General features: G+C 38.9%; 1 protein-coding gene across 1 annotated transcript in view; it reads left to right on the top strand.

Moving 5' to 3' along the window:
- The first annotated feature begins 1,656 nt into the window (after nt 1–1,656).
- The window catches only part of znf644b (zinc finger protein 644b), a 42,155-nt gene continuing 28,163 nt past the window's right edge, over nt 1,657–15,648 (top strand). Inside the window, exons 1-2 of the mRNA XM_053635971.1 lie at nt 1,657–1,661; nt 1,894–2,094. Coding sequence (XP_053491946.1) covers nt 1,657–1,661; nt 1,894–2,094 — 206 coding nt within the window. The remainder of the gene's footprint in view (nt 1,662–1,893; nt 2,095–15,648) is intronic.

The raw sequence follows: 15,648 nt of genomic DNA, 5'->3' as shown, positions 1-15,648 counted from the left end.
CTAAATAGTAATGACCCCAACGGTGAACTGACAAACTATTCAGTATGGTAGTATGCAGTTTGGGAAGAAGGCCAAGTGTCGAGGATATAATTAAATACTGCTGTTTCCTCAGTATTACAGAAACATTATGAGAATAAACAACTTTATTTTATATTATATATAAATAATATAATATTTTATTATATATTTATTTATATCAATGAGACTGTCAGAGTTACAGAGTATTAAGGTGAAAGAGTATAACCTTCACTGTAATCTCATAGAAGGGTGGTGTGTTGACATCTATCTGCATCGGAGACGGCTCTGCACATCTACAAGACTCTAGCTAGCTATCAAAAATACAGTGTAGAGAACAAATCTATCACATCTGGTCATTTCTGAGCTACAAATCTACAGAGAAACACACAAACACATTCCATAGTCACTAACCAACCATCATAAGTTCTCACTTAACACTTCATGTCTGGGTAATAAGGATAAATCGTCTGACTATCATTCACTAGCTTCCGACCAACTACAGAACAAATAAATACCTAACGTGTTAAGTTAGAATAAATCTTTAGCTACAACTTCATCAGTCCTGAATTCTTTTCCCTATAAATATTAGACTCTTTCACTCATAGGCTCCCATTTGATTTGCTTACATTCTCACACTCTCACCACCTTGGCTGCAGCTCCTTCCAGTCACCTGTTAGACTGACTTATTTTGTGCCTAAAGTCAGGGTGGGATGATTTTTGACTTCTAGGAGTATATGACATACGACATCTTTTCCTGAAATGTCCAACTTGACACCCTGGACACAACGCTGACTGTGAGTTACTATTACAAGATTTTCAGGACAACTCACAGCAGCTCAATAACATCAGATTCTAGAATATTTTTGTCCCCTGACTCAATAATCATGTTTATTATTTTTTTAACAACTGGGGCATTAGTGGATTAAACTATGTTACTGATACGAATATATTTTTAAATGGGCAACATATTGGAGCAGCGGGAAGTGTTGCCACCTCACAGCTTCATGCGCCCTGGTTTGATGCTGAGCTCCGGTTACTTTCTTTGTGGAGTTTCTGTGCATGTTCTTTGAAATAATCCATCCATTTTCTGTACCGCTTATCCAATACAGGGTCGCGAGGAGCCTTGAGCCTATCCTAGGGGACTCATGGGAACAAGGCGGAGCACACCCTGGACGGCATGCCAACCCATTGCAGGGCGCAATCACACACGCACACACACACTACGGGCAATTTAGAGATGCCAATCAGCCTACAACGCATGTCTTTGGACTGGGAGAGGAAACTGGAGTACCCGGAGGAAACCCCTGAAGCAAAGGGAGAATATGCAGACTCTGGTGGAGGGCAGAATCGGGAGTCAAACCCCCAACCCTGGAGGTGCGAGGCAAACATGCTAACCATGAAGCCACTATCTCCCCCCCGAAATAATATAAAATATAATAAAAAATGAAATAAAAAGAAAATCAGTCAATCAAATTGAATGCCAGTGTGGTGCACAAATATACACATTATAGGCCCGAGCAGAATATGGAGATTAACACAGCGTACAAAAAGGTAACTCCTTTTCAGCAATTAAACCAAGATTTAAACTAATCTTCAGACATTTCTGAAATATTTCACGTTAAATTCAGTCATTAAACGATGAGGTGTGTTCATTATACACAGAACATTCCCGTTTGTACGTTAATGTAACTCTCAACAGCACTAAGTTCACTCAGGAATGTATTAACCTTAGCCTCTTTTTTGGGTGGAATAATCCATATTCCGAGTAGGGGATCATTTTCAGAACTAAACACCGCAACTATTAAACAAGACAACGTTCTGCAGGTAAACATTATAACTGATATAAATAACACCCCTTTCTGTTCACTGTGGTAGTTTCACGAGGTTGAGAGTGTCCGAGGTCTCTGTAAACGGACGTCGTGATTTTTCTGGACACCCCTCTAGGAGTTTGTGGTTCAACCTGCGGAATTTAAAGGCAAAATGGCGACAGGGTGATGGATGGCAGCCGAATATCCAGCACTTAACCGAGTGTCATGGCGATCTTGTCGTTGCCTACAAATTTCCAGCGTCGGAGAGGTAGGTTTGATACTCGGTTATAAGCGTCCGCCATTATGTATTTAGCTGATATTGTAATATGTAATGACCGCCGACAGTGCGGTTGTGTCCTTTGGGGTTGGAGTCCTTGGGATGAAAGCTCAAAGACACGGTTGTGGTGGAAATGCAGAAAATGGCCAAGTCAGTGTGTGTGTTCCTGGAGGCATACTACTGTAGTGTTGAGTGTCTATACTGAGCATAATGTTGGCACTCAGCATGGAGTAATATTTTAGTGTCATCCCACTTAATCAGACTTGCTGAAGCCATTTAAGTTTTCTTAAATCAGCACAATGTAGCATCATATGCTCATCAAGTTTTCACTGTTTAACACACATGATCCAGTTTATAATCCTTTTTATTGTTATTATTATTATTATTATTATTATTATTATTATTATTAAATACTGATTTGGATCAGCTGTGTTGGAGTATGGAAAATTCGCTATGATAATTAATCCTCATTAGCAAAAGTTTCACTGCTACTGCAAGCATGCAGACTTTCACTGTTTTCCTTCTGGGAACAGATTGTATTATATCCATCCATACAAGGCTGGTGGTGTCAGGATGTACCTGGAGTGCTGTCAGTCACTAAAAAGCCAGAAGATTTGGCCCAGGATGTCAAACTTCAATCTCTACAGCCTATCTGAGATTTGGGATCTGATACTTCAAGCAAAACCTCAAAAAGCTATGCACAATGGATGTCCCCTGCTGAAAAACAAACAAAAAAACAACAACAGAAACCTTCATAGAATTTGTAGTGGTTTTAATGGTTATAAATGGGAATTGTATTGGTTTTAATGGAAACTGTAATGGTCACTGTGGGGCTCTACTTGTAATTTGTTGCCTTCTATTGGTGGCATGTTATGTCTAGTGGATACCATTAAGGACCGGTAATGGTTAGCTGATGGTTGGTAATGGTATTTGTAGTGGAAACCATTAGAATTTCTGTCATGGTTTCTATTGGTCCCCCCCAGCAGGGCCATCCTGTAGCTCAGTAATCTGAAGGCAAGTCTTTTGTTGAACATTCAGAACACATTCTTTTGAAAACGCATTTGGCATAGCAAGGCAGCGAGACATTAAGTGTGGTGGAAAATTGTTAAATATCTATGGCTTCAAGTGTGTAAAACAGCTGGCATTTGACTCGGCAAAAGCCCAAATAAAGTGAAAACCATTATTATGGAGAACAGATTTATAGATAAAGGGTATGTTGCATGCCATAAGCAGTCATTAGCTTCAATATAGAAAGACCAAGAGTCATCTAAAAGGTTTAAAAATGAGCCTGGAGAGAGAAGTGTGTCTGCACGCACAGTAATAGTTTGTGAATGGGGTTCTCTTAGCAGCCAAGGAGCCTTTTAAATGTAAAAGAAAATCTGCAGACACCCCTCAGCCCATATTTATTTTATGAGCTGTCCAAATATCAGACTTATTATTCAAATGTGTACAGTAATGTGCTGACTGTTTATTGGAACCAAACTTTCCAGTGATCTTTCCACATTAGGTCCATTAATCCATTTAGTTCAGTTAACCCATGTAATTAAAGTGACAAGTCAAACAAGCTATAATAACTCTTATAATAACAAATAAAACTTTCATAATGGTGGATTGTGATTTCAACCACTCTAATAAAACACAAACAAACAAACAAAATCCATCGGGGAAAAGAAAGTACACAGTCCGTCAATTCAATTATCTTATTTATCAGGGCGTAAATAATAATTTTGTGTTCCTCGCCAACTTCTATAAACAAACAAATAACATCATGTGACAACAATAACACATTTCAATGTGTATTCATTTCCCCTATAAAGTAAACCAAAATTCATAAACCAGGTGCTGGGAAAACTACAGCCAGGTCCATAAGTATTTGGACAGTGGTGCAATTTTCATGATTTTGCCTCTTTACACCACTACAAAGGATGTGAAATGAAACAGTCGATATGTGATTGAAGTGTACACTTTCAGCTTTAATTCAAGTGGTTGAACAAAAATATGGCATTAACCGTTTAGGAATTACAGCCATTCCCTCTATTTCACAGGCTCAAAAGTAATTGGACAAACTAAGATAATTATCAAAAATAACAATTAGTTTTTAGTACTTGGATGGAAATCATTTGTGGTCAATGACTGCCTGAGGTCTGGAACCCATGGTCATTACCAAATGAGTTTCCTCCCTTAAGATGCTTTGCCAGGCCTTTACTGCAGCTGCTTTCAGTTGCCGCTTATTTGAAGGTCTTTCTGCCTTCAGTTTGTCTTCAGTATGTGAAAAGCATGCTCAGTCAGATTGAGGTCAGGTGACTGAGTCTTGTGCAGACTCTGACGTGCTGACATTTAAGAACATTCCATTTCTTTGCCTTAATAAGCTCTTAGGTTGCTTTTGTGGTATGTTTTGGGTCATTATCCATCTGTACCAGTTTGGTATCTTATCACTTGTGGAGTTTTTGACTGAATCTGTGCAGAATGTATAGCTGTATACACTTCAGAGTTCATCCTGCTACTTCGGTCATCACTAAAAACAGTGACTCGGTTCCAGTGGCAGCCATATATGCCCATACCATAACACTTCCACCACCATGTTTGACAGATGATGTTACGCTTTGGATCATGGTCCCTTCCTTTTTCCATACTCTCCTTTTCCCATCATTCTGGTACAAGTTAATCTTGCATTACAACTGGGCAGGGTTTTCTATTTTTAAATGGTTTGTTTATTTATTTATTTAAAGCAAAGTATAATTTGTCCTTTCTGTTCTTGAGTGTGCATCTTGAGGTAGACCCTCTGTATTTACATTTACAGCGAGGGAAATAAGTATTGAAAGCGTCAACATTTTTTTTCCCAGTAAATATATTTCCAATGAGGTTATTCACATGAAATTTTCACCAGACATCAGTTTTAACTCAAGAAATCTGGAAATATAAAGAATTCACAACATTAAAGTCCATAAATGAAGTTATGTGTGATAAAGTGGAGAAAAGTATCGAAGATGTTAAGAAAAAGCAGTTCTCCAAGGCAAGGTAAGGCAAGAAACCATCTGACATCTGTATGTAGTTAGAACGTAATTATACCTCATATCTGTGCAAATTAATATCAGCTGGGTTAGTAAATTGATGGTCTTTAAAAAGGCTTTTCATTACCAAGGTGTTACGCAAGAAACTTCTCATGATGGGTAAAAGCAAAGAGCTCTCCGAAGACCTTCGCAACCTTATTCTTGCAAAACATATTGATGGAATCGGATACAGACGTATTTAAAAACTTCCGAATCTTCCAGTAAGCACCATTGAGGTCATTATCCACAAGTGGAAGCAACATCACTCCGTCATCAACCTGCCACGCACAGGAGCTCCTCGCAAGATTTCTGACCAGGGAGTCAGAAGAATAGCCAGAAGAGTAGCCCAAGAGCCAAGTACCACTCGGAAAGAGCTCCAGAAACACTTGGTAACAGCAGGTACCATCTTCACAGAGAAAACAATAGGCAATGCACTCCACTGCTCACGCTCACACCGCAAGACTCCATTACTAAAGAAAAGGCATGTCGAAGCTCGTTTAAAGTTTCCTACAACTCCTTTGGACAAGCCTATGAAATACTGGGAGAGTGCAGTCTGGTCAGACGAGAGCAAAATGAAACTTTTTGGCTGTCATACTACACACCATGTTTGGAGAAGAAATGACACTGCACATCACCCTTAAAACACTACACCAACAGTGAAGTTTGGAGGTGGAAGCATCATGGTGTGGGGCTGTTTTTCATCACATGGTCCTGTCAGACTTCATATAATTGAAGGAACGAAGAATGGAGCCCTTTACCGGGAGATTCTTGAGAAGAATCTGCTGCCATCCACCAGGATGATGATGATGATGATGATGATGATGATGATGAGACGTGGGTGGCCCTTCCAGCAGGACAACGATCCAAAGCTTACAGCAAAGGACACTCTCAAATCAAGGTGTCAGAATGGCCCAGTCAATCACCTGCCTTGAATCCAGTTGAACAAGATTTAAAGACAATATGTTTAGAAGAATGGGACAAAATCACACCTGAATACTGCGGCCCATTAATTTCTTCATACAGAAATCATCTTGAAGCTGTCATTACATACAAAGGCTTCTCCACTAAGTAATAAATACATTTCAGTTAGCGTGATCAATACTTTTTTCCTGTCATTCCACTTTATTACACATAACTTCATTTATGGACTTTGATGTTTGGATTTCTTTACATGTCTGGATTTCTTGAGTTAATACTGATGTCTGGTGAAAATTTCATGTGAATAGCATTACTGGAAATATATTTACTGAAAAAAATGTTGACGCATTCAATTTCTCCCACTGTATAAAGGCGTCTCTTGACTGGATAGAATGGGCTTTTTCCTAGCCCCCCTTTTATGAAAGCCATACTTGTTCAGTCTTTTTCTGATTGTGTGGTCATGAACGTAAACATGTAATGTGCACACAGCGGCCTGTAGGTCAAATGTTGTAGTTCTTGGATTTTTCTTTGTCTCTGAACATTGAACTGGAATTTGCTGGGACGCCCACTTCTAGGAATATTGGCAACTGTCTTGAAGGCTCTCCAATTGTGAACAATCGTTCTCACTGTTAAATGGAGAATTTCAAATTGTTAGGCATCGGTCTTATGACCCACCCCAGATTGATGAGCAGCAGCAATTTAGTGCATTTCTTTAGTAACACCTGGCTGCTAATTACTCTCTTAAAGATTGTGTAAGTAGGGAGGATGTCATTATTTTTTCCTACTTTCTTTTCCCCATGATGGTATTTGTGTATGTGTGCAAACATAATTGGATAGAACTGCTGTACCCGTCTGATTTTTCTGGTAGAAAATACAGGAAGAGGGATGATGGATGTATGGCTGATGCCATGCATTTAGAGCAAAGTCACATTGACACTCATGTAAACCTAGAATTTTCAATTTCTCACGTTATTTAAGTGGATGCCAATACATTTGGCTTAAATAATGCAAAAATAGGTTTATTGGGTATCTGATTATTTTGTAAAGGTACAAATGCTCACTGTTAAGCAAACAATGTGAAAGCAACATGTATAAGGAAATGACACTCCCTAGGCAGATATGTGGATGTCATTTTTGCACTGGTCCATATTTCCTTGTCAGACTAATGCACATGAGGAAAATAAATCATCAAATCCTTAAGGGTGGATAAAACAAAAACAACAAACCATCACACTATCATGGATTTAACTTGCCTACCAAATGAAGGCAAGAAAAATGTTTCACCAAAGCAAATGTCATGAGTTTTATAACAATCTTGTAAAGGCAGGCTGTACATTCTGCCCTGAGAAAAATTGGATACTTGAGAGAGTTGACCGTTGTAAGCTGTCAGGTAAGCAAAGTTAAGAATTCATTAGTGCTTCTTTACCCATTGCTTATCCTATGGTCCCGATTTTCCAGCTCTAACCTGTTTCACCTAAAAAAAAGTCATAAATTGAGCTGAACTCCAAATATCAAAGACGAGAGGATTGCTTTAGGCCTGCAGTGACCTGACTGCTCTCCATGCAGCCCACATGGTGTGAAGCACAGTTCTGTTCCCAAAAATCAGATGAAAGAGCAACCACTTTCCCTTTTGCTGCATTTCTGTCAACATCAGTAGTTCGTTGTAGGTGAGAGACCCTAATTTAGTCAAGTGTTCTCTCTAGTCCTCAGTGCTTCCAAACCCCCCCCCCCCCCCCCCAGCTCAAGTAGAGTTTTGTGCTATTGTAGAAAAATACTCTATAAATACAGTGCTGTGAAAGCATCCTGATTTTTTTTTTTCTTCTGTTTTTGTATCTCATACTAAATTGTTTCAGAAATTAAAACAAAATCTAAGATAGAACAAAGGCAACCTGAGTAAACACAAAATATCGTTTTTAAATGTTTTGCAGTTTAAGTGTTATTTATTGAAGCAAAAAAATTTATCCAATACCAACTGGGCCTGTGTGGAAATGTATTTGCCCCCGTAGTTATTAATTCCCCAAATCTATGAAGCTGCATTCATAATGGGGTTCAGCTGGACGAGACACAACCAGGCCTGATTACTGCAAACCCTGTTCAAGCAAATCTACACTTACATAGAATTTTTTCTACAGCATGAAGTTGGTTAAAAGGTCTTTCCCAGTAACACACTACGCCAAAGTTGAAAGAAATAACAGAAATGATGCGGAAGAAGGTGACTGAAATGCATCAGTCTGGGAAGGGTTACAAAGCTATTTCAAAGGCTCCCAAAGGACCACAATGAGAGCCAATATCTTAAAATGGAAAAACCCAGCACAGTAGTGAACCTTCCCAGAAGTGGCCGACCTTCCAATATTCCTCCAAGAGCACAGCAACTACACATCCAGCAAGTCACAAAAGAGCCAAGGAGAACATTAAAGGACCTACAGGCCTCTCTTTCATTAATAAAGGTCACTGTTCGTGACTCCACTATCAGAAAGACACTGCGCAGAAATGGCATCCATGGAAGAGTGGCAAGGTGAAAACCACTGCTAACCCAGAAGAACACTTAAAACTTGTCTGATTTTTGCCAAAACACACCTCAATGACCTTCAAACCTATTGGGAGAATGTTCTGTGGATTGATGAGTTGAAAGTGGAACTGTTTGGAAGATAAGGGTCCTGTTCTATCTGGCATAATCCAGACACCGAATTGCACAAAAAGAACATCATACCTACGGTCAAGCATGGTGGAGGAAGTGTGACGGTGTGGGGATGCTTCGCTGCTTCAGGGCCTGGGCAACTTGGAATAATTGAGAGAAACGTGAATTCTGCTCTCTACCAGAAAATCCTAAAGGAGAATGTTCGGTCTTCAGTCCGTAAGTTGAAACTCAAGCGCAACTGGATTATGCAGCAAGACAATGATCCAAAGCATAGGAGTAAATCCTAGTCCTAGAAGTAAGTGAAACACCGATCTCCAGTTATCAGGAGCGTTTGGTTGCAGTTACTGCTGCTAAAGGTGGCACAACCACATTTTAAGTTTAAGGGGCAATTAGTTTTTCAGATTGGTGATGGGTAGTGTTAACTTTTTTGCTTCAATCAATCAATCAATAAATAAACAAACAAACAAACTGTATTGTGTGTTTACTCAGGTTGCTTTTGTTTTATGTCGTATTTCATTTGAAGATCTAAAACTATTTAGTATGAGATGCACACACAAACAGAAGAAATCAGGAAATACTTTTTCACAGCACTGAATTTTAGCAAAACCTCTGTACTTTCGTTACAATCGGTACCAACGGAAATGCAGAAAAACAAGTACCGTCACGCTTTAAGAATGTTGGTACTGACTTGGTACTGGAGTATCGGTTCTCGTGACATCCCTAATACGCGCGCACACACACACACACACACACACACACACACAATTAAACAGATTAATGAAGAAAAAAAAACTGGGAACTGTGAGGAAAATATGAGAGGCTGGTCAATTTAACTGGATTATTTTCTAAAAACATTAAAAGTAAAACCTGCATTACCTGTTAGAGAGAGAGAGAGAGAGAGAATGAGAGCAAGAGAGCAGTGTGTGCACTCAAAGACTGTTGAACATTAACAGTGCATGTCAACAATATTCTATTTCCAGAAATAGTGTCGGCATTGGTGAAAAAATTCAGAATTTTGCTCATCCTGAACGCTAGCTTTACTGCTAGTTGTTGTCTTTGTGGCTGTACATGAAATACTGTTAAAGCTTATTTATTTTTTATGTTAGATATTGTGCAAAGGTGAGATTTGACTACCACATTCTGAATAATGACATGGAAAGCAAGTTTGGGTTATTGCACTTGCACAAACTCGTTCCAGCAACACTGCCTCAAAAACATTTTTACATGGGACAGAGCTCTAATATGCTCTGCTGAATATTTGACAAGAGATTCAGTGCGTTTACATGGACAACGATAATCCGATATTAACCCGATTAAGACAATACTCTGATTAAGGAACTAGCATGTAAACAGCAATTTTTAATTACCTTAATCCGATTAAGGTCATAATCGAAGTAAACACAAATGGAATGAAGATGGGTAGAGTACTCCTGTTTTAGTCGCATTATCAAGGTGTATTACAGATATTTACACACCTTAATCACATTAACGTCGTGTGAGAGTTTTCACTGTGTTTTGCGACAGGACACGATCACACACGGCAGTGCTCAACCGTTTTACGGCAAACGAGAGCATAGCTGCGTCCCAAACCGCGTACTTGCCTACTACAGGTCTATAGCAGGCGAAATGCATGTATCGCGGCTACTATACAGTAGGTAAGTATGCGGTTTGGGACGCAGCCCACGGCTTCAAGCAGTCGTCTACTAGCACGTATAGCGTGACAAATAATTAACTGTACTTAAAGCGTTCGTAAAAATAAAAACACCCGAAACTGTACACGGTCCCATAACGAAGACGAACTGTATGCTGATACGTGAAATTCTGGAGGGACGTCGGACGGCGTGGCGCGGTGACGTAATGACGTGTGCCGTTAATCTAATTATGTTCTAAAACACGTAAAACGGGAACATGACAGGAGTATTCTAAAAGCGACTCATGTGAACACCTTAATCAGAATATTATCTTAATCAGAGTAAGGTCAATAATTAGATTACTGCTGTCCATGTAAACGTAGTCAGTGTCACATACTAGCAGTGTATTGAAGTATTTCCACTACTTTCAAAGGGGACCATATTCAACCAGATTATTGTATGATGTTGGGCTTTTTCCTTTTTTTTTTTTTTTTTTTTCTTCAAACTTTCATTTGAATTAAATTTGTTGCCATCACATTTAAATGTGAAAAATGATCTGAAACAATTTATCATGGTTTCATTTTTTTACATCACAAAAACCTGCAATTGTAGCAGTGGTGTATAGATGTTTTATATCCATTTTTACATCTTGCGTTTACGGCACTTATCCAGAGCGATTTACGTTAATCTCCTTTGTACTACTGAGCAGCTCGGCAGTGCTGGGATTTGAACTCGCAAACTTCCGATCAGTAGTCCGACGTCTTAACCACTGAGCTACCTCTAACTTATAGCCACTGTACATTAGGTGTATAGTTTCAGTATAAATCTGAAAAAGCAAACATTAGACACAAAACATATTGGCTGATGTTGTGCATTTTATTTTTGGATGAACTTGTCCTTTAACATCTTTGCATTCAGTTGGAGAAAGTTCTTGATTTCGTACATAAGGAGGCCAAAATCCAGCTCACACCTGTGACACTGTGTATGCGTGCCACGATCAGGTGCTGCCCAAAGAGGACATGTTCCACTTTTGCGTCTTTTTAGTTCAAGTTTGTGCCCTCATGCCTTCTTGGAGGCTTTTTTTTTTCCTCATCGGATCATGGTCAACAGTTTTGTTGCCAGTTCTGCAAAGCTGCTTTGTGAAAAATACCTATAAAGTCAATAAAAAAACAGGTTAACCTGTTTAAACATCAACCTTCTGATCGCTAGCAGCATTGCATGTTGCAACATGTTCATTATTGCATGTGGCACAGCTGGGACTCGAAACCCAATTCTGAAAAGATTTTTTCTGACTGATGCGCATGGTGTTTACTAGTCATGCCTTCTAGGCTGCATCATTTTGTTTCCAGAGACAGCAAGGTTCACATCAAAGCCTTAAACTTTCCTTGCTTTTTCTTTCCTGCTCCATGCTGACTGCTGTTCCGTTGCTGTGCTGTTTTTCAGCCTCCGTTCTCTCTCTCGCTTGCTCTGAGCTTGTCATGATATGTACAGACATACCGTCATTTGTGATTATGATCCAGACATTGAGTTTCTGGATGGTGGGTTCAGCTTTGCCACGTTGTTTAGCCAGATTTTTAATCAGACACCGGCGTAGACTATAAAGTGTTCAGTTCATCATTTATTTCTTAATTCAAAAGCTTAATTAGTCCAGAAACTTATCCAGGCTCGTCACTGCAACCAAATCCAAACGACCCATTGAAAGCATGTCATTGTCGTGAGTTATTTGTATATGGATATGTAATAAACTCCACATGGGATGGATGTTCTGGTTTAAAATCTACAAAATATCAAGGATTTCAACGGAGCGTGTTTCTCTAGGTCTGTGACATGGCACACATCTCTATCAGTGATCTGATTTATGAAAGATGTATTGACAGTGATTTAGTGATGATTTCTTGGTACAAGTTTAATGTGATTCAGTCTTGTGCAGTCAGATTTGCTTAATTCTACAGTTTTTATTTTAAATGGGCAATGTTACTTTGAGATGTGTTGTACAGTGCCTTCAGAAAATATCCTCCCTTCAAATGTTTATTTCTCTTTTTGCTGTATTGCAACATCAAATATAAGCATATCAGAACTGCTTTATTTCTCTTCTGCTCATTTTGATGTGACTCGCTCCAGAAATAAAATTAAATAGAGTATTTCATTGTTCCGAGAATTGTTTGAAAATTTAAAAGCTGCTTAATTGATAAGTCTTCACCCCTGCAGTGTGAATTGTCTTTTTGCAGAAACTACAGATTTGAGTTGTCTCATATGTGTGTGTGTGAGCTTTGCTTGCGGTTGCAAAAATCTCTCCGGTTCCTCCTGCAGAACAGCAAGCCTAGAGCATGGTTCTACCACCAGCATTCTTGTTCATAGAATGGTGTTCTCTGGGCTGTATCTGGTTTGTGCAAAACATTGTGCTTTTTTGGTTTAAACCAATGGCTCAACTTTTCTCATCAAACCACAGTATCTTTTTCCAAAAGTTTGCAGATTTTCTACCATGGCCTGTCGCAGGAATGGTTCCCTTTTGGCCACACTCCCACAGAGGTCATATCTGTGAAGAGTTGATGTTGAGTGCACAGGTTCTCCCATATCAGCCAGTGAACTCTGTAACCCCTTCAGTGTTGCAACTGGACTCTTGGACACTTCTCGGCCAATTGCCTTTCTTGCCCAAGTTTGGCCTGGCCTTGTAGTGTAGTGTCTGATTTGTGCCACTTGTTTTAACGGATTTTACAACACTCCTAAGGAGGTTCGAGTCTTTGCTGATATTTTAATTTTAAAAAATGGGATGTTGCAATACAGCAAAAACTGGTAATGTAAGTAAGATCACTCTTGTGACGTTCTGAAATTTTAACCTTTGCTCGCACAATCTAGAAACATTGTTAGTGATTATGAAAAAACGCAGTGTGTGGCTGTCTGGGGGAAATCCGTTCAAGACACTATGGCTGAATTCTGGAAAAAGAACCAAAATGTTTTTCTGCCAATAATATACTTCAACAACAGAGAAAACATAAATATATTTACACAAATGACCTGGAAAAGCCATTTCTTTAGGTTACCTTGTAACCTTAACTTGAGTGTCATGTTGTGTAAGAAGCTATTTTAACATGCCTTGGCAGTTCATATTGGGAGATATGGGATCTATACTGTAGAAAATGGGAAATTTGACCATGTGTAGAGTTTCCCCAGGCCTCTACACAGTTACAATGTTTGGTCACTTTGTGGGATTTAACTCTGTAACTCAGCAGATAATAAACAAAATGGAAGCGTGTGATAACGGAGCATATCCCTAATTCCTCCGTCTGGGGATTAATAAAGTATTATCTTATCATATCTTATCCAAACAATTCCAAATTATTAGGGCATTCGCTAAATTCCAGGGTTTTCAGTACCGTGACGTAAAATGGGCATTTCTGGAGGTGTGGCAAAGACGCCCTCTTACAAAAAAAAAATGACGGGAGACCGAGCATGCGCAGAATACTTTGTGCGTGCATTCCCAGAGTCAGGGATGTAAGATGGACAAAACAATCATATCTGTAACTATTTTTTCATTTTTTTTAAAAACTTTTTTTTTTTTTTTTTTTAAATCCTGTAAATGCTAAATTAACTAGTTGAGTATGAAGTTGAGTATGAAAACACGGATCATTTCTGAGTTTTTGTTTTTTATAAAGGGGCAACAGCAGAGGAAATGATACAGAGGTTAAAAAGAACCAAGTGCAGATTTTTAGTCTTGCATGAGGAGCAAAGTGGGCTTATTTAAGTGAAACAAGCATTTCGGGACAATAGTATTTTTCAAACATGAAACCCTTGTGATCATGGACAGGTATCTGAAGTTATAGCCGTATAAATGTAAAAGGGTATTTGTGCATGAGACCCCTGTGATCATGGACAGGTATCTGAAGTTATAGCAGTATAAATGTAAAAGGGTATTTGTGCATGAGACCCCTGCGATCATGGACAGGTATCTGAAGTTATAGCAGTATAAATGTAAAACCCCTGTGATCACAGACAGATCTGCAGCAAATGGCTTTTCTTCCCAAACTGCTCATGATCATTGACCTGTGCAGATTCTCAAAATAGGCCACGCCTACCGGATGACACGATATCTGTTGCGCTGTCCTGAGATCCCTGGAAAAAGTGCCTGGCAAATTATTAGATCAAAGTTATAAATTGGATAATAAAATCATTCACCATTGGTATTACATGACATTGAGTGACCTTTTTTCTTTTTAAATCAATGTTTTAAAACTGGGCTACTAGATTTAGCTAAAAATATATTTGTTTGAATTAATACAGGAGCATTATTATTATTATTATTATTATTATTATTATTATTTATAACGGTGTTCCTAATTTGAAAGTGTAGAGGCTTAACAGTTCTAATTAGTTAACTGCCAAATGAAGTATGTGGCCTAAACCTACAGTTTATTTACAGCAGCCATTTTCTTTTTAAAGCAAACAGGCATGTGGAACTAATGCCTGAGGGGTGTCAGTAGAATATAAGTGGCAATGCAATTACACAGATATGAATGGGGGGTTCTACATAAATATCCCCCGTGTCACACGAGCCAATCAAGCCAGCCGATCTCTTGCAGACAGCCTTGTCAGCCTCAATGAGTGAAACACTGCAAGCCAGTATTGTGCAAATTGACCTTACAGAGTGACGCATAATCAAATATTTGCACAGGCTTGTATTTCTAGAATATGCACAATTAATAAATACTCATTGCTTCACTTCTGTGCACCATCATGTTCCAGTCCCGCTGTGCTCTAAATGTAAATGCTGGGAGTTACAGGAGCCTGAATTAGCAACCCAGCAGAACTGTAATCGGGCCGCAGAGGAATTTCAGCAAAATCCAGAACACGGAGTCCTCCATAAATCTATTATAGACACTTAAAAAAAGAGACATGTACTCCTCCTCAGCTACACGCCACATTTACCCTTGCATTCACTCACGTATTATATGGTTTAACTGTATTGTTTTATAATGCATACAAATGTGTATAATTCCTTTTGTTAAACCCAAGCAGAGTTTACGAAGGGAGAAAGAAGCATACTTTAACTGCATGATGTGGACAAATCAAGGTCATATTGGCCTTGTTCTGACTTGGTATTAACATCTGCCTATGGTTATCAGACCACAAGTGGGCGGTGTTAAATACAGATCTAAAAGAATAGATCTTAAATACAGTTGTCCAAAAACAGGGATAATGGCTCCTTGTGATCCGATCACAAGATATTGTGCCGCTCTAATTCATTATGCCGTGGTAGGTAACGTAGATAAACTATCTAAAAAAAAAATGTTGCCCATTCAGCCGATTTGTA

Source organism: Ictalurus furcatus, chromosome 11, assembly GCF_023375685.1.
Source record: "Ictalurus furcatus strain D&B chromosome 11, Billie_1.0, whole genome shotgun sequence".
NCBI classification, from domain to species: domain Eukaryota; kingdom Metazoa; phylum Chordata; class Actinopteri; order Siluriformes; family Ictaluridae; genus Ictalurus; species Ictalurus furcatus.
This window is presented reverse-complemented; position numbering and strand designations above follow the sequence as displayed.